Raw genomic sequence first — 27445 nt, 5'->3', positions numbered from 1 at the left:
GGAGTCTGTTCTTCCCCGACCGATAGCATGTCTGAAGATTTATGCTTTTTATGCAACTTCTTCTTCAGACTATGTTGCTGATAAACGACTCTTTCCGTTCGAGGCAGCAAATTACAGTAGTAAGAAACGATTCTGAAACCGTCAACTCAACACCCGGCCAGCACTGTATTGCCCAAAACGGGCGCCTCCGCGCATATGACGTCACTCGAAGCCGGTGTTTGAGCGCGTATTGGGTGCGTAACGCCCGTAACCGTTTCACTTCGCTGCACACCGCGGTCACTAACACAACCGCGGCCGCGAGTGACCCGCGCATTGTTTCCGCGAGGTGGTACACCTGTGCTGCGCAACGCAAAGACCTTGCTAATGTTAACAGTGGTGTGACGGGGTCATTGTTGGTGGCCGAAGGGTTGCCGTGTCGCCACCCTATGGTGTGGGGTGCTTAGGCCGTGCTAAGCCCGGCCCTAGGATCGGCCAACCAAGTTTTTGGGTCCATGATTCACGAAGCAAAGGTCACGTCCGGTTCCATTTCCACCGTTGCACAAGGCACATAATTTTCTGCCTTCGCCATCGTGGCACGTGGCTCTGTGATTGAGCATAAGAAAGGCTTTGGATGCCTGTGGACCTTCGTCATTAGCGGTTGAGGTATTCACGAATAAATGCCGAATGGGTTAATATCTGTGGGTCTGTGATGCAGAAGTAAGTCAGACTGAAACGATCTTCTACTATTTTAACAAAGAGTAAAATATTTATATTACTTATGTTTAAAGAATATTACAATCTATAATTTCTGGCTGTTGAACCAACCAGTCAATAGTTAACTATTGCAACAGTTCTTCTGCTTGTCCACCATTGGGCTCGTTCCGGATCAACCGATCATGATGTTAAACACTGGTAGATGAAGTCGACGGAGCAGTGACCCACGGATTTCCTTATTGGCCCCTTTGCAACCGACTTGACGATCTACTCACAATTAAGCGGCGAGCTAACTTTTAAGGGCTGAACCATAAGCAGCAGTGGAAGTCGATCACTCTGGTTGCAGCCATCGGTAGATCGGTTGATCAAGTTTCCCTTTGAGTGTGAGGTGCGTGCCGTGGGAAGCCCTTTCTTGGGCCTAGGTCACGTACACGGTTTTTGTTGAACAGCGGGCGTGATCGTTTTAACCTTTTTCAAATCCACAGCCGTGGCGCGAAATTTGATTTTAAACAATTCCCTCGACGTGTACCTTCAAACGTCGGCTCAACGCAACCTCCATTCTAATTGCCCTTAAGGGCGTCGGCGTAGTTTTGTCTAATTTTCTGATGAGCTTCCCATTACCGGCGTGCCATTGGTAACGCAACCTGCAACTAAATTGCCTACCTTCGGTGCACGCTCTCGAGCCGCGATCGGGTGACATGAATTGATTATGCGATCGGTCACAATTTACTAACTGAAAAAAGTGCGTTCATTTAATGCATTCTGCGTGCGTCGTACCGAGAAATTGTTTGTAAACAAATCGGGCACAAATCAAAATTCCGGTGTCATAAATGCGTGTACGCACTACTTCGGCTATAGCTGCATCTCGCTCGCGCACAGCTGACGATCGTGGGGCGGCGATCGTTCGCGAACCTCTGTTTGTGTGCCGCCCGTTCAGTGAGTGTTAGTTTCCCATCCGTGGCTGTGTGCGAGCAAACGGCGTGGGACCTTCCGGGTTGCTGCCGCGTTGACGCGATATTCAGTCTCGTTGCATCCGATCGTGCGGTAGATCGCGGTTTAGCTCTCGTCTCCGTGTCCGAATATTGCTTGCCTTGGCGAGAGGAAAAGATTTGCGTTGGTCGCGTGTAGGTTTACCCCACGGAACCGGTGAGGGTCCCAGTGAGCTTCGGGGCAGTTTTCGAGTGGTCGATCGATCGTTCTCAGATTCAGTGTTCCAACCCCAAAAACCCGAGCCGAGTGTGAAAACAGTTTGTGAAAGGCGAGCGCGAAAGGAGGCCATCCGGGAACCAACCGTAGAATCTGTCCATTTTGTGCTTACGTCAACGGTATCGCTTTTTTTGGTTGGCAGCAAAAGTTGTAAACGGAGCGGGCAATAAACAAAGCCAACCACCACAACGCCATCCGAGACCGGTGAGATTCGCCGGTTGGAATGAAGAAAAGATAATAAGGGAGAAACAGCGGCCTTTTCAGCCATTTCCGACACATTCTTACGAACGCTCGTGAAGGGGCGAATACAGCATCATCTCGGTGGCATGTAACGTGCTCTTAGCACTTCCGGTCCAGCGTTACCCCATTTCGTAGAGGACATTCATGAGTCAGTCGCTGGCTCGTTTTTTCGCCTACTTTGTCCCGTTGGCCCTAAAACACTTCAAATTGGCATATTTATAAGACGACTTCATCGAATAGTTCCACAGAGCCAAGATGTCCATATATCGTGTTTCGTGCTCCAACCGCCCGAATGACGAACGCGGGTAATTTCGCGTCGTGAATGGAAGCTGTTGTCCGCCACGGAACACCCACAACCGCCAGCCGGCATGAGCCCTGTGAGTCAGTAGTGACCGGACCGGACGTAACCGGCAGACCGTGGCGGACGTGGTTTCATTGCGCGATGACGCCGCTACATGATGATGTCGACCGGCGGGGAATTCGGAAGACGGTCTTTATTGGCCAGGCCGGATTCGGAATGTAATTGCGTCTGGAATAAGAACTCGACTTGTACTTGCCGGCGCTTTGGGCAATTGTAGCGTGCTCCTATCGCCCCAATGTGCTAATGGAGCTCTGTTCCGTTTGGCACGCCCGTGTTTATCATGCCAATGCGCGCCAGATCTGACCGTAAACACCACCACGATACGCGGTCAGTCGCGGGCATGCAAGATTGTTTGCTGTGTTTCGGTTCGCTTTTCGGTACAGCTACAATCATTGTTGTTTGTTTGAGGGCACCGTCGTGCCCTAGTGACATCACCGCCGCACCACGTTCCGCCTGTGCGGCGAATTGTTTAACGGTGATGAGTAAATCCTAGGCTTGCCAACTATCTGCCCGCCAGTGGCCAACCGCCATCAGCGGGTTTGTAATGGTTTAGTAATCACAATGGCAATCACTGCGATGCATCTTAATCGCTACACAATTTGCTACATAAATAGAGGGCTCAGCTTGTTTGTTGGGTTCTTACCGCATTCCCATACACTGATGAGTGTGACGACTTCTGCATCATGACAATAGTACTAAAAGAACTGGAATAGCTCATTTTATGAGCTGCCAAGCGAATTTTAGTGAGAAGACACATACGATGCATTTGAAAGCTTTTGCGTGTCTAGAACACGAGGAATCTTACATTTTCAATCAGTGAGTAATCGGTGCAAGAACATGAACACGATTGTGCCTCGGAAGGAATGTTCGCCGTTCTAGCCCTCGTTGATCGCTTAATAGACGCATTTAAAATTGTAATGATCATCGTTGCGATTCATTGCATTCCGATCAAGCCTGGGCAGTTCAGCATCTGTGGTTCCATCTTTTGGAGAAACGAATGCTTCATCTGATCTCCGTTTAATGCTCACTCTGTGACGAAAGTTATACGATCGAACCCATTCCAATTAATTGCACAAAATATTGGGTGGCCGCATAGTCAAAACTGTGTCGGCTGCTGCGGCTGCGTTTGAAAATGTGTCGGAAAGGTTGCAAAACAAGCAAAAATCCCATTAACACCCGGTTCTAACGCGTATGTTTTGTAAACTAAAAAATATGTAGCAGTGGCGGCGACTGCAAGGCGGCGACCGTAGACATTTTGCTCCCATTTGAAATCGACCGCCACCGGGCTCGGGCCTTCTGAAGAAGAAAAGGGGAAACCACACAGCCCGGCAAGTTCTTTCAGTGCGAATCGATTCTCGGCACCGTCAGGATGGACGAAGAGGCGATGTGGAAAGGTTTCTACGACAAGATACAGGAGCAGAAGCAAAAACCCCCGACCGAGCACCAGTCCATGTATGTAAATCATGTTTTTCGTATAGATAGTGCTAAATCCTTTCTGCGCCAATGTTAATAACATCGCGAAGAAGCGGAACGAAAACCTGTTAAACCGTGGCTAAAGTGTGTAAAGTAAGTCGACCGTGTCGAGCAGTGCGTCGGACGAATGGACAATATTCGCGAATAGTGAAAACTGCTCACGACGTTTGCATGATGCAGCCAAACGATTTTCAAGTTTTCCCTTTCGATCGTAAAAAAATCGGCCAATGCATGTCATCCTGTCGTCGTCGGAAAAAAGGCGACATGCGCAGTGGCAACCAAGTAGGCTAACACCACTGACGGTCACAGTCGCGTCGCGGTCAAGTAATTTACACTTACAGACATTCTAGTCGATCCTCAGACCGATCGTATTTAGCGGGTTACTCAACAAATCTCGAGTGCAATGGCGCACCCCACCGCTTCCGATCAGATGATTGCCGGTGCCGGGTTTTTACGTTTCTGCCCCGGGGTTTGTGTTCGTGTGCCTGGCGCTTGTCGGCATCAGCGATGCAGAAGAAAAATCTCTTGCGATGCACTTCCACAGCTTCCATCTTTTAGGGACTAAGATAACGAGACGATCGGCACAATTAGAAGCAATTTCCGTAGCAATGCGGGTCAAACAAAACTCCACCTTAGCGTGGCATGACACGATTCGAACAGGATTTCGTTTCCTAATATAAAACTTATTCGTTTTAATGTAGTAAATTTAAAATATTCACTCGACCGCAACATCGTTCGACCGCATTTGAAGCCAGCTTGAACGCGTGAACGATTCGATTCTGTCAGTTTATGCCGTCTGCGCGTGTGTCAGTGTGTGAGTGATGCTGTCAGCCGCCGACACAGATGCTGTCAGTTTTCGCTGTTGTTTTGATCCGAGCTGTGCGACGGACCGTTTGTCGTGACGACGAAAAGTCGGTTCGTCGGCGACAATTCCTGAAGTGCTCGTTAAAATCGTCTCTGCCGTCGCGTTCGCTAATCAATTCGGCAACGTTTCGTGTACGGCGCGCGTCTTCCTATCTGCAACACCGATTGTGGACGGTTCGCATTAGATAACCCGGTGGTATCGATCGTGAATTGGCACGAAAAAATGCTCCGAACGGTGGCGGTCTGCTCGTTGCGGCGCAGTTTGAAGTGGAACTTTGCCGCAACCGGAAACCGGGTGGTCAGAATGTTACACAGCAATCCGCTCGCCCAAAGCCAGGCGTTTGTGAACGGACGCTGGGTTGGAGCCCGTTCCGGTGCTACGTTCGATGTACAAAATCCGGCCAACGGCCAGGTGCTGGGTGCCGTGCCGGATATGGCCCGCGACGATGTCCAGCAAGCGATCGATGCGGCGTACGATGCGTTCTACGAAACCGGGTGGCATAACAGCACCGCAAAGGAACGGGCGGCCCTGCTGAAGGTTTGATACGGCCGTGCCGCTCAATTGGTGCCCTATTAGTTTCAATTAAAGAGTCTCCCTTTCCGCTTCAGAATTGGTACGGGCTGATGGAGAAACACCGTCAGGAGATTGCGAGCATCATGACGGCGGAATCGGGCAAACCGTTGGCGGAGTCGCTTGGTGAAACTGCGTACGGAAACTCGTTTGTGGAGTGGTTCGCGGAGGAGGCGCGCCGCATCTACGGCGAGATTGTGCCGTCACCCGTCGCCAACCGGCAGGTCATGCTGACGCGCCATCCGGTCGGTGTGGCGGGCCTCATCACACCGTGGAACTTTCCGCATGCAATGATTACGCGAAAGGCGGCCGCTGCACTGGCGGCCGGCTGTACGGTGGTCATCAAACCGGCCGAAGACACACCGCTGACCGCGCTGGCTCTGGCCCGGCTGGCCGAGGAAGCTGGCTTCCCGAAGGGCGTTATCAACGTGATTACGAGCAGCCGAACGCATGCAGCCGAAATCGGGCAGCTACTGTGCGGAAGCGACAAGGTAGCGGCCATTTCGTTTACCGGGTCGACGGAGGTGGGCAAGCTGCTGTACCGGCAGTGTGCCGAAGGTGTAAAGCGGATCGGTCTCGAGCTAGGCGGCAACGCACCGTTCATCGTGTTCGAATCGGCCGACATGGAGAAAGCGCTAACCGGAGCGATGAACTCCAAGTTCCGCAACTGTGGCCAGACGTGCATTTCCGCCAACCGGTTCCTGGTGCAGGACGCAGTGCACGACGAGTTCGTGGAGAAGCTGATCGGCCGCATCGGCAAGCTGCGGATCGGCGACGGGAGTCACGATGGGGTGCAGATCGGTCCGCTCATCAACCGGGCACAGCTGACCAAAGTGGAGCGCTTTGTGAACGAAGCGAAAGAAAGGGGGGCCACTGTGCGGTGCGGTGGCCGTCCGCTACCGGAACATGGGCCACTGTACTACGAACCGACCGTCGTGACGGATTTGCGCGACGATATGCTCCTGTACAATGAGGAAGTTTTCGGACCGGTCGTGTCGGTGGTTCGATTCAAAACGGAACCCGAAGCGCTGGCCATCGCCAACGGCACGCGCCGCGGTCTGGCCGGATACTTCTTCTCGCAGGACCTGAACCAGGTGTTTCGGGTGGCGCGCGAACTCGAAACGGGCATGATTGGCATCAACGAGGGGCTGATTTCGGCCACCGAGGCTGCGTTCGGTGGCATCAAGGAGTCGGGTGTTGGGCGCGAAGGGTCACGCCACGGAATCGACGAATACGTTTATATTAAGTATCTCTGCTATGGCGGTCTGCAGTAAAACGAGGGCCACCGGCTCCAACACTAGTCATCGGTCGTGTCGCTAGGATACGCTGCAATTGGCCTAGGCCGGGCCTAAATCCATCTCATGTCTTCCATTCGCTCGGACCGCAGTTCGATAGTAGCAGTGCGCGCTAGAGCGTTAAGCAGTGAATGTCCATGTTACTCATCATAAATAAAGGTTCAAAGTGCCATAATTCCCTTGTGGCCCATCGTGGCAATGTGTTCTCGCATTTCAATTAGATCTTCATTACTTACTCGCGGCTCATCCGTTATAAGCTGGAGTTTTCATTAACACTCCGTTTGTTCCCTTCTTTCCCGTCGGTCAACAGCATTCAGGATCTGGATGGTAGCTTCTTCGAGAAGTTTGGCTCGATTCTGCGCCAAAAGTCGATCCAGCACGATGAGAACATACGGGCCGAGCTGGCGCCGCTACCGGACGCTGATGGGGTGGACGAAGAAGAACCGATGGGCGAAGCGTCGGGTGGTTTGCCACCGGTAGCGGAAGCGGACGACAGTGGCAACGAGACACTGGCCGACAGTGAATCCGAGGACCAGCAGGACAAACAGGCCGAGTTCATCGAGGATGCGTTCGGTTGGAATGTAAGTTCGCGGTAGCTCGATCGATCGCGTGTAACACGCGATCTCATCAATCGGCACGAGGCGCATCATTACGGTAACGGGCGAAGTGGACGATGGATTGGCTTTAATTTGGACGCGGGACTGTAGTCATCGGTGGCAGCTTTTTGGTCCTCGCAAGAGTTTCGGTGTTCATCTAAAAATACGAACACGTGCGCAGTGTGTTGGGTTGCGCTCAAATCAGCTACCGTTGCGTATGTGTTGCTGCGTGTCGCTGGCAACGTGGACGCTATATTAACCTTGATATTTCCACAAGGTCCCGCTCCGTGTTATGGGTTTGACCGCAGTGATTTATGTTGCCACCCGTCGAGAAGCGAATTTTTGGGGCATTTTCACACTTACTAAACAATCACCTTTGACAGATTTTTGGGGGTTTTAAATATCAGTTTTATTATTTTATTTTATTTTTTTGGTGACTAAAAGATGGTATTTACACAAATGTTATTGCATTTCTTTCACCCATTTACACGTTACGGTAAACACGATTGGCAAAAGCGAACGAACGGCCCCTCCCGACTGAGCACGGAGGTTGCTCTCGTTAGCTGTTTATTTGTCTACCGCGGTCTTAATGACCATTTGAAACATAAATAAATTGAGTCCCGTGCGCGACGACAACGACTCAATTCGATCTAATTCTGTTTGTACAACAAACAGCAGATCGATCGATCTTGGGTGGATCAGCGCGTTCCACGAGCGGTTTCGAATTCCGGACCGTCCTGTTATACGACGGCGTGCATAACCTACTCCAACATAAGCCAGTCTGGGGTAGCCAGCAGGCCGTTCCGTCGGCTCCATAGCGAACCTTGTCGTCGTCGTCGCCGGTGTCGGTGTCGGATCCGGTCGCTGGCTGGCTGGCTGAGTGGCAAGGATTTTTCCGCGCAGGTCACACACTGCTAAGCTTATTTATATCTTCGTCAATGACGAATCGAATCGCATCCGTTCGGAAATCTCTGCGTGTACCGTGCCGACCGGCACACAGGTTCATCCCGGGGATGTGGGTTCCTGTGATCCTCTTCGAGTGCGGCCATCATCCTTCCGATGCCGTCGGAGCCGGAGTGTAACGGATCTCGCGCGTTCGGTCAGTTACGATCGTGCCGTGGTGCCGGGTGGTGTGCCGTAAACAGTGTTTTTTGTGTGGCGATTCCACCATTCGGAAGTTCCGATCCGCGGCCGTTCCAACCTTTTTACGAGTGGCGCTTCGCGTTACATAAGCTTCCCGATCTTCCCGATCCAAACTGATCAATCGCAACAACGACGGCCTCTCGGAGTAATTGGCCGCCCGGGTTCGCCAAAACGTGTATCGTAACGTTATCGGCGTGGCGTTATGAAAATAGAACGAATCATTTGGCGGCCACTAGCCGGGCGCTAGAACGGGGTCTCGCCAGAGTGGCCGTGTAAAAATAAAATACTCAAATTTCGCACGTTAGTTACTTCGCGTGGTAGTAGCGCCCCGTTGCGGCCACACTGCTGCTAGGTGCGGGATGAGAAAAAAGAACTGACCCCAAACGAAACGGGACGAGATCAACGAGCACACTAACCTTAGGAGACACGGTGGCGTACGGCGGTTCGATTATGTTTTAAGTGAAAAACGCGTGTGGCAAACAAATCGATCGGATGGTCCCGGGGGCCGCCCAACGGTAGTGAGTGACACGGCCCCATCGGCCAGCGTTTATGTAACGCGGCGATCTCCCGATCGATTGGTGTGGCTTGCGATCCACTAACGAACCATGAGTACCTACTCGTTGCCACGGTTAATCCAAGGCGGTGGCCACAGCGGGAACAAGAGGTTCAACCTAAAGTTTGATGGTCTTCGCTTGACCAAATCGTTCCGCAGTTTGGACCGGCGGGAGAAGGTGGCCGCGGTCTTGCCGAGTCCGCCCCGTCGCCAGTCTGCCACCTTGGTGGCACCGGAGAATCCGTACGCGATCGCGGCCAACAGTCTCCAGCAACGGCCGGGGCGCGTTCCGTACCATCCGTTCCGTGGGGTGCGCAAGGAAGAAATCGACCAGAAAGCCAGCATGATCGTCCATTCGATGACCGTAATGTGATCGCCCGCCAGCCGTCGGTTCTGCCGAGTTAATGTCTCATTTCTTTTGCTCAGATCGAAGAGCTGTACGAGGAGATTTTGTTCGAGAGCATCCACAACATCGGGTGCGACGACGAGGAACTCAACGTGGACGTCCTGTTTCCGTACATTCAGGAAGCGTTCAAGATGGCGGACGACAAGCACAACGAAATCCTGGACATTGCGCGCAATAAGGAAGCGCCCGAGATACGGCTGAACGTGGAGATTGTCGAGGCGAAGGACCTGGAGCCGAAGGACTCGAACGGGCTGTCCGATCCGTTCGTGACGATGTACATCGCGTCCAATCCGAACCACCGCTACAACACCTCGGTCAAGTCGGGCACGCTCAATCCGGTGTGGGAGGAACACTTTTCGCTGTGAGTAACCTCTAGCCAGGTGGCCATAACCTACAAACCAAGCGAAAGTGAGGAATGTAACGTTTGCGAATCATTCTCGCTCGTGGACTGAAGGTTGCTGTGTGTATTTTTAAGCAATCCGCAAACTGACCACATGACCACAATTAGATGAAGTAACTCTGTTCCATTTTACTCTACCGACCGCAGACCGATCGCGGAAGATGCGAACGATGCGAACCTGATCGTGGAAGTGTGGGACTTTGATCCGGCCGAAACGGTGAAGGAGAAGATGAACAAGCTGTTCGAAGTGAAAGGCGTCCGGGGCCTGCGGAAGCTGATGAAGGAAATTGCCCAGACGGCATCGACCGGAAAGCACGACAACGAACTGATCGGTCGCACCAGCATCCCGTTGAAGTCGATTCCGGCGTCGGGCATGCTGATGTGGTACAACTTGGACAAGAAAAACAAACTCCGCCGCCAGGGGACGCTGCGAATAAGACTGAACTTTAGCTCGGAGAAGAACAGCCAGGTGGCGGCCCAGGAGCACCGCCATCTGCTGCGGGTGCTGTTGCTGCACGAGCTGGAATCCTCGAAAGTGGCCCCGTACTGGTGGTCGGGCAAGTTTACCATCCAGGGCGAGGCGATCCTCACGCAACACTCGGCTCAGAGTGGGCTCTCGTCGACGACCGAAGCGTTCATCCAGTGGTCCGTGTTTGCGGCGATCCACCAGGATCACCCGCTGTCGTTCGTGCTGTTCGACACGCTGCTCGAGAAGCTGGTCCGCCCGATCCAAACGATGTCCGTGTCGGGCGAGGAGCTGAAAAGTTTCTGGGAAGCCACGAAGAAGCTGCTACCGTCGTGTTTCTCTATCATCCGTAAGCTGCGTAAGCGCAATACCGGTGACAAGCTGGCCCTGAAAACGCTGACCGGAGTACTGAACATTATTGCCAAGGTGGCGCTACTCGAGCCCCCGGAGGGCACGGACCTGTTTCCGGTGCAGCTGTACGGGTGGGTGCGCCGACCGACGAACGGCACCGAGCCGAACTGGGACATCCGCGAGGCACTGGCCAGCGCGGTGGTGTCGGGTGCGGAAGATTTCTTCGGTGGCATCAAGGAGGGCCACTTCCTGCAGACGGGCTCCGACGAGGATCGGTTGCAGAACTTGATCAAGATCATTCAGCTGGTGCGATCAGACATCCAGAAGTCGATCGAGTACTACGATAAGACATTTCAAGAGTGAGCAGCCAACTTTCCCACTTCCTGCAACGACAACACTTGACCACCCTCTCCCTGTTTGTTTCAGAATTATGCATTTCCCGTACACGAAGGAGCTGTACATTACGTACGAGTTGAAGCTGGCGGAGCTGATCAAACCGACGGTGGAGGACATTTGCCGGAAGCTGAAGCGCATCGAGCTGCCCGAGGCGGGCCCAAGCCGGATCGGTGGCGACAGTGGGTTCATCGAGTTTGAGGACATCAACATGGGAACGACGCTGTTCGAGCTGTACCTGGTGCTGAAGCGCTTCTGCACGCTCGGCACGGCACTCAGTCCGGACGAGAGTAACTTTGCGATCGACGAGTACCACCGGTGGTTCATGACGGGTGTGACGCACTGGCTGGACATTGCCGTGTACAAGGCCCTGACGCGTATCCATAAGGCGATCGAGCTGGACAAGCTGCAACCGGTCGACGAGACGGTCAAGTACTCGTCGTCCGCCGTCGACACGTTGGCCATCTTCTATCAGATCAAAATCTTCTGGCAGCAGCTGGCGTGGCCCGACGTGGAGGGTGCCTACATTTTTGTGGCCAAGATCGTGGACGTAAGTAGGGGGGACGTTACGGTGCTACTGCACGAACACTGAGCCTGAATCTTCCCACCTGCACAGGATATCTGCCGCTGTTGCGTGTTCTACGCCGACCGGATGTCGATCCGCGTCGAAAAGCTGGGCATGGTGGAGAATGTGTACGAGAAAAAGTTTGAGGTCACACCGGAGTGGTGCCTGGCGATCAACAACATCGACTACATCCGGCAGAGCCTGAAACCATTCACGACCGACCTCGGGGTGGACGAAATTTTGGCCAAATTGGGCGACGTGCAGAGCAGCATCGAGGCGGACCGGTGCAAGGAGACGCTGCGGGCCGTGCTGGACAACGCGATCGACACGGAGAAGAACAAGATTCTGGATCTGGTCGAGAAGCTGGCCCGCAAGATGGCGCCGGCCATGCGGCGGTTCCTGGTCGAGGGGGCCGAGCTGCTGCAGCAAGACTCGAACTCGCTCGATCGGTTGATGATGTACATGGAAGAGTCGCTGAGCGTGCTGAACAGCGAGTTAAACGAGCTGAACTTTGAACGAGTCCTGGATGCGATCTGGGCCGAGCTCACGACGATCCTGTACGATCTGATCCAGAGCAACTTGGACGTAAGTGGTGTGACGGCTTTTGTGGCGCTCCTCGCCCCTTCCTAATCCAGTTTTTTTTTTCGCTTCCACAGAAACGCCGTCCTCCGTCGTTCTTCGCCAATCTGCGCGACACGCTCCACCTAATGGTGACCAACTTCAAGACGGCACAGAACCGAGAATCGGAAACCGCGGCCGATAAGGAGTCGCTGGCGCACATCGAGCGGTTGCTGCAGCTGCACGGATACGAAACGACCGATCTCATCCACCAGTATTACGTAGATAGGCTAGAGGAGCAGAACCGGGACGACGCGCCGGCCACCTACGGCATGCTGACGGTGCAGTGCTTCTTCAAGGAGAACGTCCTCGAGCTGGAGATAGTGAACGCGCGTAACCTCAAGCCGATGGACGGCAACGGGTCGTGCGATCCGTTCGTACGCGTCCACTTCCTACCAGAGGAGCGGTTCGTCGGGGTGGCGAAACCGAAGACACAGTGCCAGAGCAAAACGCTGTTCCCGTTGTTCGATGAGAAGTTTGTGATGTACGCACGGCTTCTCCGGCGGAAGCAAAGTGGACTTGTGATTGATGTGGCTCGCTCTTTTTCACAGAACCTTCAGCCCGGAACAGCGCGCCATTCCGAACGCGCTGATCATGTTCAGCATCAAGGATAAGGACCTGTTCGGTATGTCCAACCAATACCTGGCCGAGTGCTACCTTAGCTTCCAGGAGATCGCCGACATTGCGGGTGATACGGGCAAGATTGAACAGAAGCACCTCATCCTAACACGCCCGACACGGATGGGTAGGAACCGAACGTTCTATCATCGCTCGGCTATCGATCGTTATCGTCTGGTTTCGTTCTTTTTCTTCCAGATATCGACTGCCTCCGTGCGCTCGAGTACCGCCAGGGTGATAAGCAGGCCAAAGATTTTATCAAAAAACTGAAGCAAAAGATGAGCGGCCAGTAGTGAGCGCCACACGTCCCTGCGACACCCGGGGACGGGCCGAGAAGCGAGAGTTGAAATTAGCCCCCCTTCGTGGGAATGTGTTAATGTGAGCCTATTTATACCCGTCGTCGATCGTCGATTGTTTCGTGACACAAATTGAATGTATATGTGTGTAAGAGGTACCATTCTACGAAATAAAAGAACTGGAAACCGTAACCAGACTTACGCGCGCTGCGTACTTACGTACCATATATTCCAGGGCTAGGAAATGACCATTTGCTTAGGTGAATTATCATGTCAAACTGCTCAGTTTGGCAGGCGATACATCCGTTCAAAATTATCATAATTAAATATAAACAAATTAACGCAAAAAAATGCCGACAGAAAACGTTTGTTTAATATTGCCGGATTGTTTGCAGCGAAACTCATAATGGCGTCGTGCGCCTTCCGTGCCCAGCTTTGCCGGCCCTTTTCTGTTTACTTTTGACCACTGTCCCGCTCCGAATCGCGCGAAAGGCCGAGCCGCGATGGATGAATATTACCGCACATCATTATCGTGGGACGCGAAACCTGTTTTGCGTGGCTTGTGAAGCTAACGGGATTTTGAGATTTTTTTTTCTGTCCAAGGAAACTTTCTGGTGATTGCGATCATCAATCAGCGATCGTCACTCGATCAAATCGAGATGGAAGTGACGATAAGATATTCGGAAATGACGATTGTTTAAAAGTTACGCTTAATAACCCCAAATTATAACGAGTTTAAGTTTTTTGCGCTATCCAGCGACTCATACTACGTGAATCACCACGTACTACGGGCAATCTAACGTCTCCATGCCTCGGTAAACGCCAAGTAGACCCCTTTTTTGCGGGTCTATCGCGTTACGAGCGTTTTTCCACGGGAATCCCCAGTCCGCGGGCGATGGGAAATAAAAAAGATCGCCTCAAGAAAGAGACCGCCAGGTCGTGTGTCGTCGCGGTTCCTTTCCAACGTGTTTTTCCACCTTTCCGCGAGCGGCGAGCAACCGAAACGGAACGATCGGATCGAAACGAGACGGACGATCGCGAGTGATCGCGAGTCGCGGTTAGCCGCGAAGCCGGCCCCGACTAGGCCGCGCTCAGACACGGTTGAGCTTCCGCTTCGGATGGCTGCGCGAAGATCTCGTCGGAGTGCGTAGATTGTCCGCGTGTATGTGTGTGCCTTCTGTGGGTCCCCAGCGGCCGGTTGGTCCAAGAATTATCCACGGAATGGGGAAAAACGAAGCGAATGCGCGAAAAGCAAAGTGTAGTGACCAACAAATCTAACAAAGAAGCGAACGCAACACCAAGAGCACCGAGCGGCCGATACAGGAAAGAGAGGAATACAGGAAAAGGAAGACAAGAAGGGCCCAGTGTACATTCCTGCCTTCGAAAGGGAATTCGGGCATCGCGATCGCGGGATCGGCTTCCAGTGGTGAAGGTCGTCAAGGTTGGGACGACCCAAAAGTTCGTTGCTTTTGGTTTAATCTGTGACTGCCATACGGTGTGTGTCTTGGCCACTGTTGCCTATTGTTTGCTGCAGTTGGAAAGAACCGCCTCTCGCCGCTTCGCTGATTACGTGATTCTGTACGTGTAGTGGCTGTGATTTGACGGGTGATTTCGTAAAAATAGGATTGCCCTCCACTCCGCTCGTGTCCGCTCGTGCAAGAAAAAGGCCAAAAAGGAACAACGCACCACGATCGCACCGCGCAGTGCAGCGCGCGGCCACACGTTACCGGCTCGGCAGGTACCGGCGGAACCGGCCGGGCGTTCGCCGGCTGTCTGCAAATGGTCGAAATGGCGCCCAACGATGGAGATCAGCGGCCGGTGAAGGCCACGGAGGCTGTGGTGGTGGCCGAAGCGGTGGTAGCGACGGCGGGCAATGCTGATGCCCGTACTCCTCCCGGCACGGCGATCGTCGGGAACGGTCCTGCTGCTGCCAACGGGTAAGTTGGCGAATTTCTTTTTCGCCATCGCGATCGAAATGGCCGCGCACGTGTGTGGGTGTATGTGTATGAAAGTAGCTTCTGAGGATTTTTTGTTCCTTCCACCGCCCAAGTAATGCCGACCGCAATGGCGCACTGCGACAGTGTTCTGTTAACGATTGCCCAACGAGATCGCTCTTGAAGCGATGATAGGGAAAGTGGATGAGGTTGTACGAAACGTTGAATGCCTTTTTCTTTCTTAAAGCATCGTAAGTGATGGCGAAATGGATTGTACCTACAACTATATTTATTTCCAATATTTCTTTTCAAGAGGACAGTTCGATAACGGGCGTAACATCTATGAGTAGTTATTCCAGTTCAAGTGGGAATAATTAGTGATTATGTGTAGGAATAGATAACTAAATAAGAAAACAAAGTCCCTCAACTGTCCTCAACTGTACAGAAGCGTTAAAGCTCAAAATGTGAACCCAAAAAGGATATAAAAGGCAAGCACTAACGTCATTCCAAAATCATTCCAACGCCGCTGTAACATTTTAAAACCTTTTTTGTAAAACGATTTATCGATTTTCCTCAAAGTAGGCCTCAGTTTCAGTGATAACGAATTCATTCGAGCGAAAAAGTGCTAACTGAAAAAGTGGTGAATGCAATAAAACTAGCGCTATTTATGGTTTAGGCCCAGTACTTTTCAGTTCAGGTATTAGTAGCATAAGTAATGGTATTTTTGTTCACTCATGCTTATGGTCATAATTTACATATTAATTCAAGAATTAATTCTATAATGGTTTGAGCCAAGCTTCACTTCGTTGATTTAAGCAAAATTTACCTAATTTGAAAGCAACTTACACGAAATTGGGATAAACGCAAGTGAAAGTCCCATTTCAGAGGGAAACATTTTTGCCAAAACAGTCAACCAATCAATCGAACCGGGCTTACGCGGCCTACTGTGAAGTCTTTCAACAATCTCACTGGGCCCTTTTCAGTAACCCAAGCTTCCGAGCAAACCGAAGGCAGGATTCAACCGCAGCCGCAGTTGCTGCCGCGGCCTACTAAGTCGCCTGCGTCCGTGCGTGGGGTTCCGGTTTGGATGACATTTTAATGCCATTTTTAAACCTGCTGTGCGTTGGCGTGGCCGAATCGAAAGTCAACCAACCCGCTTGAGAAATCCACCCAGAAAAAGGTGGCACGTAAAACGTGTTCCTTGTGCCTGCGTTTCATAATCCTCAGCACACGCGAATATACTGAGCTGAGTAGTCGAGCCGAGATGCGATCGTAGAAAGTTCATTTCTTGTACCCTGCACCCTGCTACTACTGTGTATTGTTTTATTCACAAACCTCATTATGGCTTGACGGCTTGCCGGCTCATTTCAACTCTGACTCACGTGGCATCTCGCTACTGATAAGAAAGGCCAGTAACGTACAGGCCGCCCGCCGGGGGCCATAATCTGGATCTGAACAGCCGGAGCCAGGCTCCAGTTTGCTAACTTCTCTCGGCCGAGCCAGAAGCTCCAGTTTCCAATTGCCCCAGTGCCCGTGTCCGTGTTAGGTATTAGGTCCGTGGATTCGCGTTTTTCTCGCCTCCCGACCATTGTGATTTTAGGCAAATTCATGAATGTGAAATGTGCAACCTTTCGATTCGATGCCGAAAACCGACGTCATTAGCGTGGGGTCCGATCTGTTTTTTGCGCATCAACACCTAATCTTGGGCTGATCGAATATTTATAAGATCACGTTTGATGCCGCGCGGTTTGCGGGAACCGCTACGTAACTTTGACGTGCGTATGTGTGGTTCAGTGGTTCAATTAAAGAAAAGCAAAACAAGAATCAAGATTTCTACGAGTGCTTGTCGTCCGCGGTTGCATCACTCATAATCTCACGCATATCATCGCCGTAGCTTCAGGCGCCCTATCCGCTTGTCCGAGGTTTTGGAGAACCTCACGGGGTCCACGATAAGCTGAGGGGTCGTACAAATTTTTTTTGTCGGCCAAACAACACCTCGACGACGGGACGGCCTTAAGCATTCACCTTTTTTCGGACCGACGCCAACGGTTTGTTGGGTAATTTTTGGGGAGAAACTTGCTAAGTGCCGCCACCCAACAACCAAAAGCGTGTAGCGGGTGAACGCGTCCCGGATGATTCAGTCTGGGCTCTTCGCAAATAGCGTCGAATGTGTCCCCAAAAGTACAAGTTCCTCTTCGCGACTTGCTCGATGCATTATTTTCAAATCTTTACCCTCGCGGCACACAGCTAATGTTCCGCTGTCGGGTGAGTAAACTTTCTAATATCTACACTCGGCTTGGCCTGGGAGCTGGACACCGTGCTGAAGTTGTTTGCCTTCACCGGAAGTCGATGCCTTGGCTCGAGGCGCCCCGTCCCCGAAACATCGAAAACCCCCACAAGAAGGCAGCGTTGCGTCACACGCGATGCTTAAGGTCAGCGGTAGGTTCGGTGGCCTAACAGCGGAGACCAATCGGCTGGGGATTCCCAGCCCCAGATTTTCCAGCATCCATGTAGAAGCACCCCGATGACCGAGCAGTGCAGCAGCAGTGCCGTTGCATATCAGCAATCTCGTAATGTATCATAAGAGAAGGTCCCAACATGTGGGGTTTACCCTGAATGTCGGGTGCACCGTCCACACGGTAATTGGACGTAATAATTGACCACAACGCCATCGCAAATCATGCAAGATCAGTATTGCGATATCACCGGCGACGCCGTCAACTTGCCAATCATTCAGCGGTTGGCATTTCTCCGTCGTGGTGGCCAAACACGCGGTTGCCACACGTTGCTTCCGCCAGACTAGCTGGCCCGGTTCTCGCATAAGTACGGCTCCAGCAATCCAGAGGAGCCGATGAAGCCCACAAACCTGTTCTCCGGGTTCCCCACCGGGACTACAAGTGGAGATGCCTTGCCGCCCGGAGAATGAGGATTTGTGAGCATCATCTGAATGGTCCATTGGGCCGGGTAATTGTAACTTTGTCTAAAGCCTTGCGTAACCTTGAACCGGGCCTGTTTCCCGGCAAGCAGGAACGCATAACCGGTTTGGGGTGGCGCTTTGGTTAACCAGAAATAAAACCCGGCCCGGCACGGCGCTGGCAGATAGAAGGCGAGATTAGGCGCCCCCTATTGGGCCGATCCCGGAAGAAAAATCGCTTGGAATGCTTGAAAACTTTCTTCGCAATAAAATGGAATGATCGATCCCGATCGGTCTTCAGGGTCGAGTATTAAATTTAATGATCGGCAATCGATGCAATGCAATATTTGGGGCCCGGCCAAGGACACACTACACACCCGGGACAGCGGAACTAGTAGTGCGTGGAGTGGAGTGGTTTATTTATTGGCCTTCGTTTATTGTACAAAATTTTTTTCGACAACTTTTTCGCCGCACCCGGCCGCTTCATTAATCAACCAATTTACTAGTGATTGGACGCACCGCAGGCTGGCTGGCCTAAATGGTCAACTCAATATTTATGTGCCGGGCCGATGTGTTTAGCTCGCTTCACACATAATTTCCACTCAAGAGGTGGACGCCGAGCCGCCGTAAATCTTCGTCGGAGTTGTGGTCCGCTTCCCCACGATTGTTTACACGTGCACCATCTGACCAGCTTCTTTCGTTTTCTCCTTCCCTCCAATTACAGCAAGCAAGTCAAGCGGAAGCATTTCTTCGAAAAATTCGGCACCCTGCTCAAGCAGCGCTCGGATGCGTTTCTACTGCACGTAAACAAACCCGTTCCGCCGCACGGTGAAGAATCGGACTCGCCGGGTGGTGACCGGACCAGCGGAATGGCCCAGCCAAGTGGAACGGCACCATCCGCAGTGGCGACGGCGGCGGCGGGAGCCGCCACGTCTTCCAGTCTACAGCGCGGGGCCACCGTCGCTGGGGTGGACCAGGAAAACTACGTGAGTATTGCTCCGGGTACTGTTAGATCACGGCATAGTGGCGCAGCATAGCGGCGGATTGTACTCTCGGTTCTCGGCGTTTTGAATGTAACTCTTTGTGCGCGTCCATAAATAGCGAGCGTGTTTCGTGCCGTTTAAAGACATCCCTCATCTGGCCCAGCGATCATTATGGTTTGTGGTGCTCCAGTCGATCGTTATCCCCCCGGGCGTTGGGTTGGCAGCGACAAAGCGGCATCACGGCGATAGCGGTGCTGATTAATTGCCGGAATTGCACAGGAGGACCAGTTAGTGGACCCTAGAACCCGCCAGACTGTTGAATAAGCTTCCGGGCGCCGGGTGTCTCTGGCCACCCCGGAGAGGGTTACTATTTTTAAAACAGCGCCGCCACATTGGCTACGCTGTCGGCGGTCCTCCGATGCTCCAATAACCCAATGTGGCGAGGTGTTGAAAGCTAGTATCCATGCATCATCATTATTTGCAGTTTTTCTATCATTATTAGCTCCAATAGTAGCTAATGGCATCTAGGAACTCGGAACAGAACGTTGCTCGAGTCTTACCAAGGACGCCCAAGAAGCGCCCAGACGCGTGTGTGTTTGGAGGGCCTATCGATAAGCCGAAGCGACGCTGACGTCAAGCGCCACTTTTAGCACCCTCCCACGGGGTGCAGTTCAGGAAGCGCCCTTTCTTGGGCTGCACTTTCGTCCACTCGCGGCGCAGTAATGCGAGCACATGGCCCGGGGCGGAAGTCCGATAGTCGCCGCTAATCTTGACACACGAAACCTTCGATGCTGTCAACGCCATGGACAGCAGGCAGCTCGTGAGAAGGGTTTCGTTTGCCCCGATCTTTGGCCAGGCAGCCGGTTTTAATTGCTGCACACCACAATGAATCACTCGAAACGGTCTAGCAAATCTTCTCCGCTGCGAACGAGGTCAGCGGTCAGCGTGGAACTACCCGCCACACATTCGAACCACAAGTGTCTTACATAGTAAATGCTCACAGTAGGATGATAATGGAGGGTGCGATCATTAAAATGTCCACAAGTGTGGAGAAACCCCGGTGCCGTTCCGCCAGCGCTTTTGAAGGATAAAGAGTGAAATTTATCACAGAACTTTCCATGGTCTCTTACTGCGGTGTCCGTACTACGTCTCTGGTCACAACCTTTATTCTCGATTCCGGCACAGTCTATTGCACACTGGATTGGCATTGTAGGCGGACCATCTGTTGTCGTTCATTTAATTGAGGTCTGCTCAGGCACATGAAGGTGGTTAGTCGGAGGGTCGTTTCGGATCGCATGTAACTATGGTCCATCTAGTGTTTGGATTCCTGCTTCATTTTCGAAGAAAAGAGGTCCAATGATGCCACCAGACCAAAATCCGAAATGAACGAAAATCAAATGAAATGAGCGGTTCAAATTTCCTACAGTTTGAGTTGAAGACTTACCACTTTTGGAAGTCTTCTTTTAATATTTCTCAATTTTCTGCAAGCGTAAATGTCAAAGTTTTTACTAAATGTTTACAATTTCCGGAATGACGTTTGACGTTTTGAAAGTCAAAGTAAATCGGTAGTTTAAAAACACAGCATCCCAGATCGTAAACAGAGTGGAGTTTCAGCGATCATTTAATCCGGCATTTTTTTATTTTTTCAATTTCCTAACGCACTCAGATTGAAGTCCTGTACGAGAAAATCCTGCACGAGGTGAAGCAGGGCAACATCGTCGATCGGCAGAAGAAGCTCACGCCGAAGGCCCTCTACTCTTACATCCAGGAGGTGTTCGGGGTGGACGAAGCGAAGCACGCCGAACTGGAGCAGCGCGTCAACACGATGCTGGCGCAGGACATCTATCTGCGCGTGGAGATCATGGAGGCGAAGCTAACGGCCCGGCCAACCGACTCCCCAGAGCTGCCACCGAACCCGTTCGTGGTCGTGTACCTGCAGGAGAAACCCCGCGAGACCCACCGGACCGCCACGGTTCCCGGTGCCCTCAACCCAACCTGGAACCAACAGTTTCCGGTGTAAGTAGCCGGCTCCCGTAGTGCCCGGTTGAAGGCAACGGTTTGAAACGGTCTCCTTTCCACATATCTCGACAGCGCCGTCAAGCAGGACACGAAGGAGACGCTCCTGATCGAGGTGTATGATAACGCGCCCAGTCGAAATAAGCTGCACCGAGCGTTACGGATCGCCCGGAAGTACGTGCTGTCCTTGTTCATGCCGGTCGCGTCGCAGTGCAAGATGATTGGCCGTGCCAGCATCTCGCTCGAGGTGAGTTGACTTCAAAATGGCAAACAGACTTGTCACTTCATAAAGCACTGCCGTTTTCCTTTCCCCGCAGTCCATCACCTCGACCGGGCTGGTGTCCTGGTACAGTTTGGCCAAGAAGAAGAAGCCCGATCCGCAGGGCACGATCAAGTTGAAGTTTTTCTTTACCTCGAAACTGGAGAAGGCCACGGCCAAGCGGGAGTACGAGCAGATGCTGCACCTGATCCTGGACTACGAGCTGCGCACCTCGAGCGTGGCCCGCTACTGGTGGGCCGGTAAGCTGACCAACGAGGGCGAATCCATCCTGGCGCAGTACTGTAAGTGCGCCAACCTGACGGCGAGCGAACAGACGGCGATCGCGTGGTTCGTGTACAGCCAGATCCATCTGACCTACCCGCTGTCGATTGGCCTGCTCGAGGGTGTCCTCGATAAGCTGTGTACCGGGTACGACAGCGTCCTGGCGAGCGACGACGAACGGGCCCGGTTCTGGGACGGCGTCCGGCGCATTCTGCCCTCCTGCCTGTCGATCGTGATGAAGATGCGCAAACGGATCGCAGGCGATAAGGACATCGTGAAAACGATCAACTCCGTGCTGCAGCTGCTCGCGAAAGCGGACCAGCTGGCCGGCAAGAAGGGTGTCAATCTGTTCGACGATGCCACCGTTAGGTAGCCGCAAGTCCTTCTGACCTCAGGAGCCCCATTTCTCACACACCGTTTCTCCGCAGATCTCTCAAACAAATGGGCGCGGTCGGCTGTACGAAACATTCCACCATGAGGGAAGCGACCGTGCTGGCGGTGCAGCACGGTGCCAGGACGTGGTTCGAGTCGTCCCTGGCCACCGCCATCGAGGGAAGCCAGACGAACGACGAGAAGCTCCGATCGCTGATCAAGTTCGTGCAGCTGCTCCAGTCGGACCTGCTGCGAGCGAAGACATACTACGATGGTGTCTTCAAAGAGTAAGTTCCGAGCCTCAAAATGTGATGATCCCCGTGCGTGATGCCCATTCTCTCGTGTTTGCAGCATTATGGCGATCGATTACAGTCGGGAAGTGTCCATTCAGCACGAGTCGCGCATCGTGTCGCACCTGCGCCCGATCGTGCAGACGATCTGCAATGGGTTCAAGAAGATCACGCTCAAGAAGGAGCAGCTGGATCGGCGCGCCGAGATGGAGAGTCTCGACATGAGTTCGGCCCTGTTCGAGCTCTACCTCATCCTGAAACTGTTCCTCCAGCAGACAGACACCGTCGTCCAGTCGGCCCACAATCCGTACATCGTCGAGTTTCACCAGTGGTTCCGCGGCGGTATCGTCTACTACCTGGACGTGTTTGCCATCAAGACGATCTCGCGCGTCGTGACGGTGCTGGAGGAGGACGATCTGAGACCCGGCAACGATGACACGGTGCCGGTGGATGGTCTCCGGCGCAAGCACTCGCCGTCGACGGGCGAGATTCTGGAGATCGTGGCGCAGATCAAAATCTTCTGGCAACAGCTGGCGTGGCCGGACAAGGACGAGCTGCGAAAGTTCCTGAAGCGAAGCATCGGAGTAAGTCGCGTGGAGTGTGTTGCGGTCGCGGCGGTTGGCCTCATATTAATCGTTCTGCTTCCGTTTTCCGTAGGACATCTGCAGTTGCTGCATTTTCTACGCCGATCGGCTCCTGGCGAAGGTGCGAAGTCTGAACACTCCCGGGACAACACTGCCGGCCAATGGTGGTCCGAACGTAGCGCAACTAGCAACACTCGATCGCTCCCTGGTCGTACTGTCGAACGTGAGCATCCTGACCGACACTCTGATCCGGTTACCGGATGAGCTCGGTTACAGCCGGAACCGAGATAGTGCGGGTAGTGCCGGCAGCAGCACCAATACCGCTGGCGACGGTGACAAGGGAAGGCGCAAGACATCGCTGGAGCAGCTGATGGTCGACGAAATGCTACCGATCGACGGGTTGGCCAGCTGGCGGCGAAAGTGTGTCCAGTTCATCGCCGACCACGTAACGCAGACGACCCGGGGCGCGCTCGTTGCTTGCGTGGACGTGGCCACCAACGGTGGCGCCAGCAATGGGTTCTTCTCCACGAAGCCAACCCCATCGGCAGCGGAATGTGTGGAACGGTTGCGGCACTGGATCGAGGAATCGTCGACCCGATTAAGCGTGGGACTAACCGAAGAGGACCTGCGCACCGTCGAGCGCGATCTGTGGACAACGGTCGAAGCGACACTCGATGAAGTCATCAAGAAACTGCTGGAGGTAAATCCATATCTACCACCAACGGAATGCTGGGGTCCCGCTTTAACGAACACGTCTGGTTTCGGTTCTGGTTTCAGAAAAAAGACAACCTTGCCACCTTCCAGCGGCTCCGGGGGTGTTTCGCGCTCCTGAGCGTGCGTTACTTCCGCACATTAGAGGATACAGTCAGATGCTCGACGATCGCCGAACGTCTGGATACGTTCAGTCTCACCACCAACGAGCTCATCCACCGGTACTACCTCGATCGACACCGGCAACAGGAGCAGCTTGAGGAACCGGAGTGCGGTCTGCTGACCGTGCGCTGCTGGTTCCAACCGGACGGCCTACAAATCAAGGTCCTGCGAGCCGACCAGCTGCGGTTGCCGAAGGACTACAAACACTCGTGCGATAGCTACGTCAAGATCAACGTTCTCCCGGCGGATCGGTTCGGTCCGCCAACGCTTCCGGAGCTGAAGACAAAGACGAAGGCGAAGAACTTCTCACCCGTCTACAATGAATCATTCATACTGTAGGTCCTCTGTACGGTTGCCGACAGGCGTTCGAACGGGAGTTAATGTTCCAATTTTTCTTCCCTAGAAAACTCAACCCGGTTCAACATTCCCTCAAGGACTCGCTCCTGATGCTGAACGTGAAGGTTTCGGAGTTACTCGGCCTCAGCCAGAAGCACATCGGCGAGTGCTTTGTGCCGCTCGAGGCCATCCCGATCGTGCGCGATGCCAGCGAGGCGCACGAAATCGCCCCCATGACCATTCCACTCAGCCTGCCTTTCACGATCGGTAAGTGGCCTCGATTGGTTGTGATCGAGACTAATCCGACACTAATTACTATTCTTCCGTGCTACCATCCTCAGCGTCCTTTTCCGTGACGGCCCTAGAAAACCGTAGCCACGACAAGGCGGCGGCGCAATTTCTGAAGAAACTTAAGCAAAAAATGGGCATTGCACCGTACACGATGAGTACGCTGAGTTTGTAGCGCCAGACACTGGAACCCTGGACCCTCACCTGGAATCAACGGAGGAAGGAAGCGGATCTAGGTGCTTTATACTAGAAGCTTTGTGATGGTGTATATATCTAGTTAGTGACAATATTTTGTACTCATTAGACACTAAGAGAGTTTCGGTTTCCGATGAATCGCATGCTTCATAAATGAATCGATTTCGTGGTAAGGTTTAATTTTGATCTTTCCGTGGTCTTTGGGAATCCATTTGACGGCGGAGGCTTTGACATTTAGATTTCAAAGCTGCTTTGATTTTACTACATATGAAAGCGAAACAAAGGTGACCTTCCGTGCATTATTTGAATAATAAGTGATGTATTATCGAAACTTGTCGAAATTAGTGCTCAGACCTTGATCATCGTTAATCTCGTTCGGATGTAAAACAATATTTGATAACCATTTAACAAATCGTGTTCGAATTACGAAAATCTGTGAATAATACAACTATTCAGAAGCTCAAAAACTTTTCAGATGCTCAGATGCTTTTTTGAATCATCCGAAAGAATATCTTATCTCAAATACCAGATAAACATAACTTTTAATATGGATATTTAATCTATGTTTGCTATCTTCTTTCTATATTAGGTTGGGGAGAAAGTAATCGATTATTTTCTCGGTAGGTGACTTTAGTTGACTTTAGCCGTCCTAGGAGCACCCACGACGTAAACTTAGGTTTCAACGGCTGAGGCAAAGGTGCCTCATCGACATGTATGTCGAAGGAGACCTCCTCTTCCTTTTCGCTGGCCAAGTTTTCGACAATTGCGTTTTATGTAACATAGCTTGTTGCACATAGCTTGTTGCATTGCTTTCCATGCATTGCCCGGGCATTGTTGGGCCATGAGATGCGCAAAACCGCATACCACCTCCGTCATCTTGCCCTCTCCTGCTCTCCTGCTCAGGGACAGATCCGAACACTCGTCGATCTCCATCTCCGGCTCGCTGTCGGAGCTGTTTCCTAACAAAGCTCCAGAGCAAACGCAAACGAGCTTTTCCAATGGAGACGCATGGTACTTAACGAATTGGATGCGCAAGGCACGATTTTGATAAATAAATACTTTATTGTACAACATCTACCTACGCAAGACGCTACGTTCAAACACTTGGGATGCAACGGTTCGTCGCATTTCAAATCAAATAAATTACAGTTCCCTTCGACTCAATCACGGTCTGTTTGGTCGTTTTTCACGATCAATTTTGCTCTTCTTGCCCAACGTTCGGATCATGCTCGCCGTTCTTCGGCTCCTCGGATCGATCTTCATCAGCACCATAAATGCTGTACATTCTAGTTTAGGACGACAAACGAAACATAAACAATCCGTGGCCGGAAACAGGGTCGGAAAGTCGGGTTGCCTGCTCACCTGGACACCGGATAAGCCTCATCGATCACGTTGAACATTCGCTTCAGGCGACACATCAGAAAATTGTCGTCCACGCACCCCTCCAGGCCACCGTCGACAGAGAACGCGTCCAAAGCGGTCCGAGCGAACTGCGTCATATCGTCAAGCCGTCGTTCGTAATCAACTGGTGGAAGAAACAGAAGTCATCAATTTCGACCCGATCTGCCAGGCTGAGGAATTACGCGTACATTTCGCGTCGTACGATCGACGACGTTCCTCTTCGCTGCTGTCATCACCGTGACTGCTGGATGGTTTCAGTGTGGGAATGAAGAACAGCAGACACAGGAGCGCAATAAACTTGATGATCTTCTTGAAGATCACCAGCTTCAGCAGGATCTTGGCGAAGGTGAACAGATTAAACTTAAACTTCAGCTTGCTAAGCAGCCAGGTCTCCGGGCTAAAGTACGGCATCCCGTGGTTAACGGGACCCGCCGGTGGCGGTGGTGGTCCATAAATTGGTTTCGGTGGCCCATAGACGGGCTTCGGCGGTGGCCCGTACTCTTTATGGGCCGGCAGGTACAGCTCGTTGCCGGTGGAGGGCGGTGGACCATATCCGCCCGAGGTGAGACTGTAGTCGTAGGAATGGGAAGGTTGCACATTGTAGTCCCCACGGGATATCCGCACTGGCTCTGGCGCTAAGAACCGGAAATTCAAAAACGATTCATAAATTTTCTGAAAAAACCGTTCCACGCTATCGATCAAATTACTTGATCTCGAATCCATGTTTTGATGGACATCGATCATAACCCCAATTTGTTTCCGCTTGGGTAGCTCCGGCTTGCCGTTTTGAAGCACTTCACTCCCGTGAGTTTGTCTTTATACTTATTTAAATTAATTGCTAAATAAACGGAAACACAACAAGCTGATCGGTCACATCCCATTTTTTGCCACCAGCATTACCTTTATACGTCACGACGTTAATGGCGTGCGAGTTCTTCAACGCCGCAAGATACGAATCCTTGGCACCTTTCGCTTCGCCCTCCGTGGCACCGGTGGTCGTCGACGCAACGAGCCACAGCACAGCACACAGCACAATTTTGACCATTGTTTCGTTCGTTCGATATTCGCAACTGACTGACCAACGGGCACCGCCAAAGTCCCTCGTAGCCTCGAGCTGGAACAGTCCGTTCGGCACCGAATCACCGCGTTGACTGACGGTTGCCGGTTCGCGAATGGTTGCTAAATTTCAGTCGACTCACCTGCCTTCAGTCACTCCAGCCAGAAGTCCTCCGACTCACACCACTCGATGTGCGTGCTTCCTGCCTGGCTGAGCAGATCCCGTGGCCATTGTTGCCCATCGACCCCTCCAGGGGACTGGACTGGAAAGAGAGTAGAGTTTTTAGAAATATTGCACCCGCCACCGATTGGAGGGGGCTAGCACAATAGATCAACAATCACCGTTCATAAATTGTGACACGAGCGTTCGTGTGCGTGTCCGGGCGCCACCATCATTTGCATATCGACATGTGACACGTGTGTCAATTTGGTGCAGCTCAATTCAACGCTCGAAGAAAGAGAAACTTCTCTTTCATTCAAATCCGAACCCGGAACATGCCAACGGGTGGGGGGGGGAGTTTTTTTTGGAGCAACCGCAAGTGTCACGCATGCTC

At 52.4% G+C, this 27445-nt stretch overlaps 4 protein-coding genes across 4 annotated transcripts; 3 read left to right on the top strand and 1 right to left on the bottom strand.

Annotated features, from left to right (window-relative positions):
* The first annotated feature begins 3869 nt into the window (after positions 1-3869).
* LOC131206980 (protein unc-13 homolog 4B) lies at positions 3870-13397 on the top strand. Its single transcript, XM_058199587.1, has 9 exons — positions 3870-3952; positions 7014-7284; positions 9422-9762; positions 9949-10977; positions 11045-11561; positions 11628-12161; positions 12233-12678; positions 12746-12939; positions 13011-13397. Exons 1-9 carry the CDS (start codon positions 3870-3872, stop codon positions 13103-13105), a joined length of 3510 nt encoding a protein of 1169 aa, XP_058055570.1. The 3' UTR covers positions 13106-13397.
* Positions 4865-6869, top strand: LOC131211653 (succinate-semialdehyde dehydrogenase [NADP(+)] GabD). The gene is made up of 2 exons (XM_058205224.1): positions 4865-5375; positions 5447-6869. Exons 1-2 carry the CDS (start codon positions 5061-5063, stop codon positions 6680-6682), a joined length of 1551 nt encoding a protein of 516 aa, XP_058061207.1. The 5' UTR covers positions 4865-5060; the 3' UTR covers positions 6683-6869.
* A 1499-nt stretch (positions 13398-14896) lies between the features above and the next one.
* LOC131206979 (protein unc-13 homolog 4B-like) lies at positions 14897-24872 on the top strand. Its single transcript, XM_058199585.1, has 11 exons — positions 14897-15045; positions 18681-18942; positions 20606-20955; positions 21031-21202; positions 21273-21865; positions 21925-22155; positions 22220-22742; positions 22816-23442; positions 23520-23950; positions 24019-24218; positions 24293-24872. The coding sequence occupies exons 1-11, from the start codon at positions 14897-14899 to the stop codon at positions 24412-24414; spliced, it is 3660 nt and encodes a 1219-aa protein (XP_058055568.1). The 3' UTR covers positions 24415-24872.
* Positions 24873-25626: 754 nt separating this feature from the next.
* LOC131206978 (uncharacterized) lies at positions 25627-26880 on the bottom strand. The gene is made up of 4 exons (XM_058199584.1): positions 26731-26880; positions 26024-26462; positions 25797-25959; positions 25627-25720 (listed from the first exon to the last, which is right to left on the bottom strand). The coding sequence occupies exons 1-4, from the start codon at positions 26878-26880 to the stop codon at positions 25627-25629; spliced, it is 846 nt and encodes a 281-aa protein (XP_058055567.1).
* Positions 26881-27445: the final 565 nt, after the last annotated feature.

The sequence above is a fragment of the Anopheles bellator genome, chromosome 2 (assembly GCF_943735745.2).
Source record: "Anopheles bellator chromosome 2, idAnoBellAS_SP24_06.2, whole genome shotgun sequence".
Lineage (NCBI taxonomy): Eukaryota > Metazoa > Arthropoda > Insecta > Diptera > Culicidae > Anopheles > Anopheles bellator.
The sequence above is the reverse complement of the archived record's forward strand: the minus strand, read 5'-3'. Positions and strand labels throughout refer to the sequence as shown.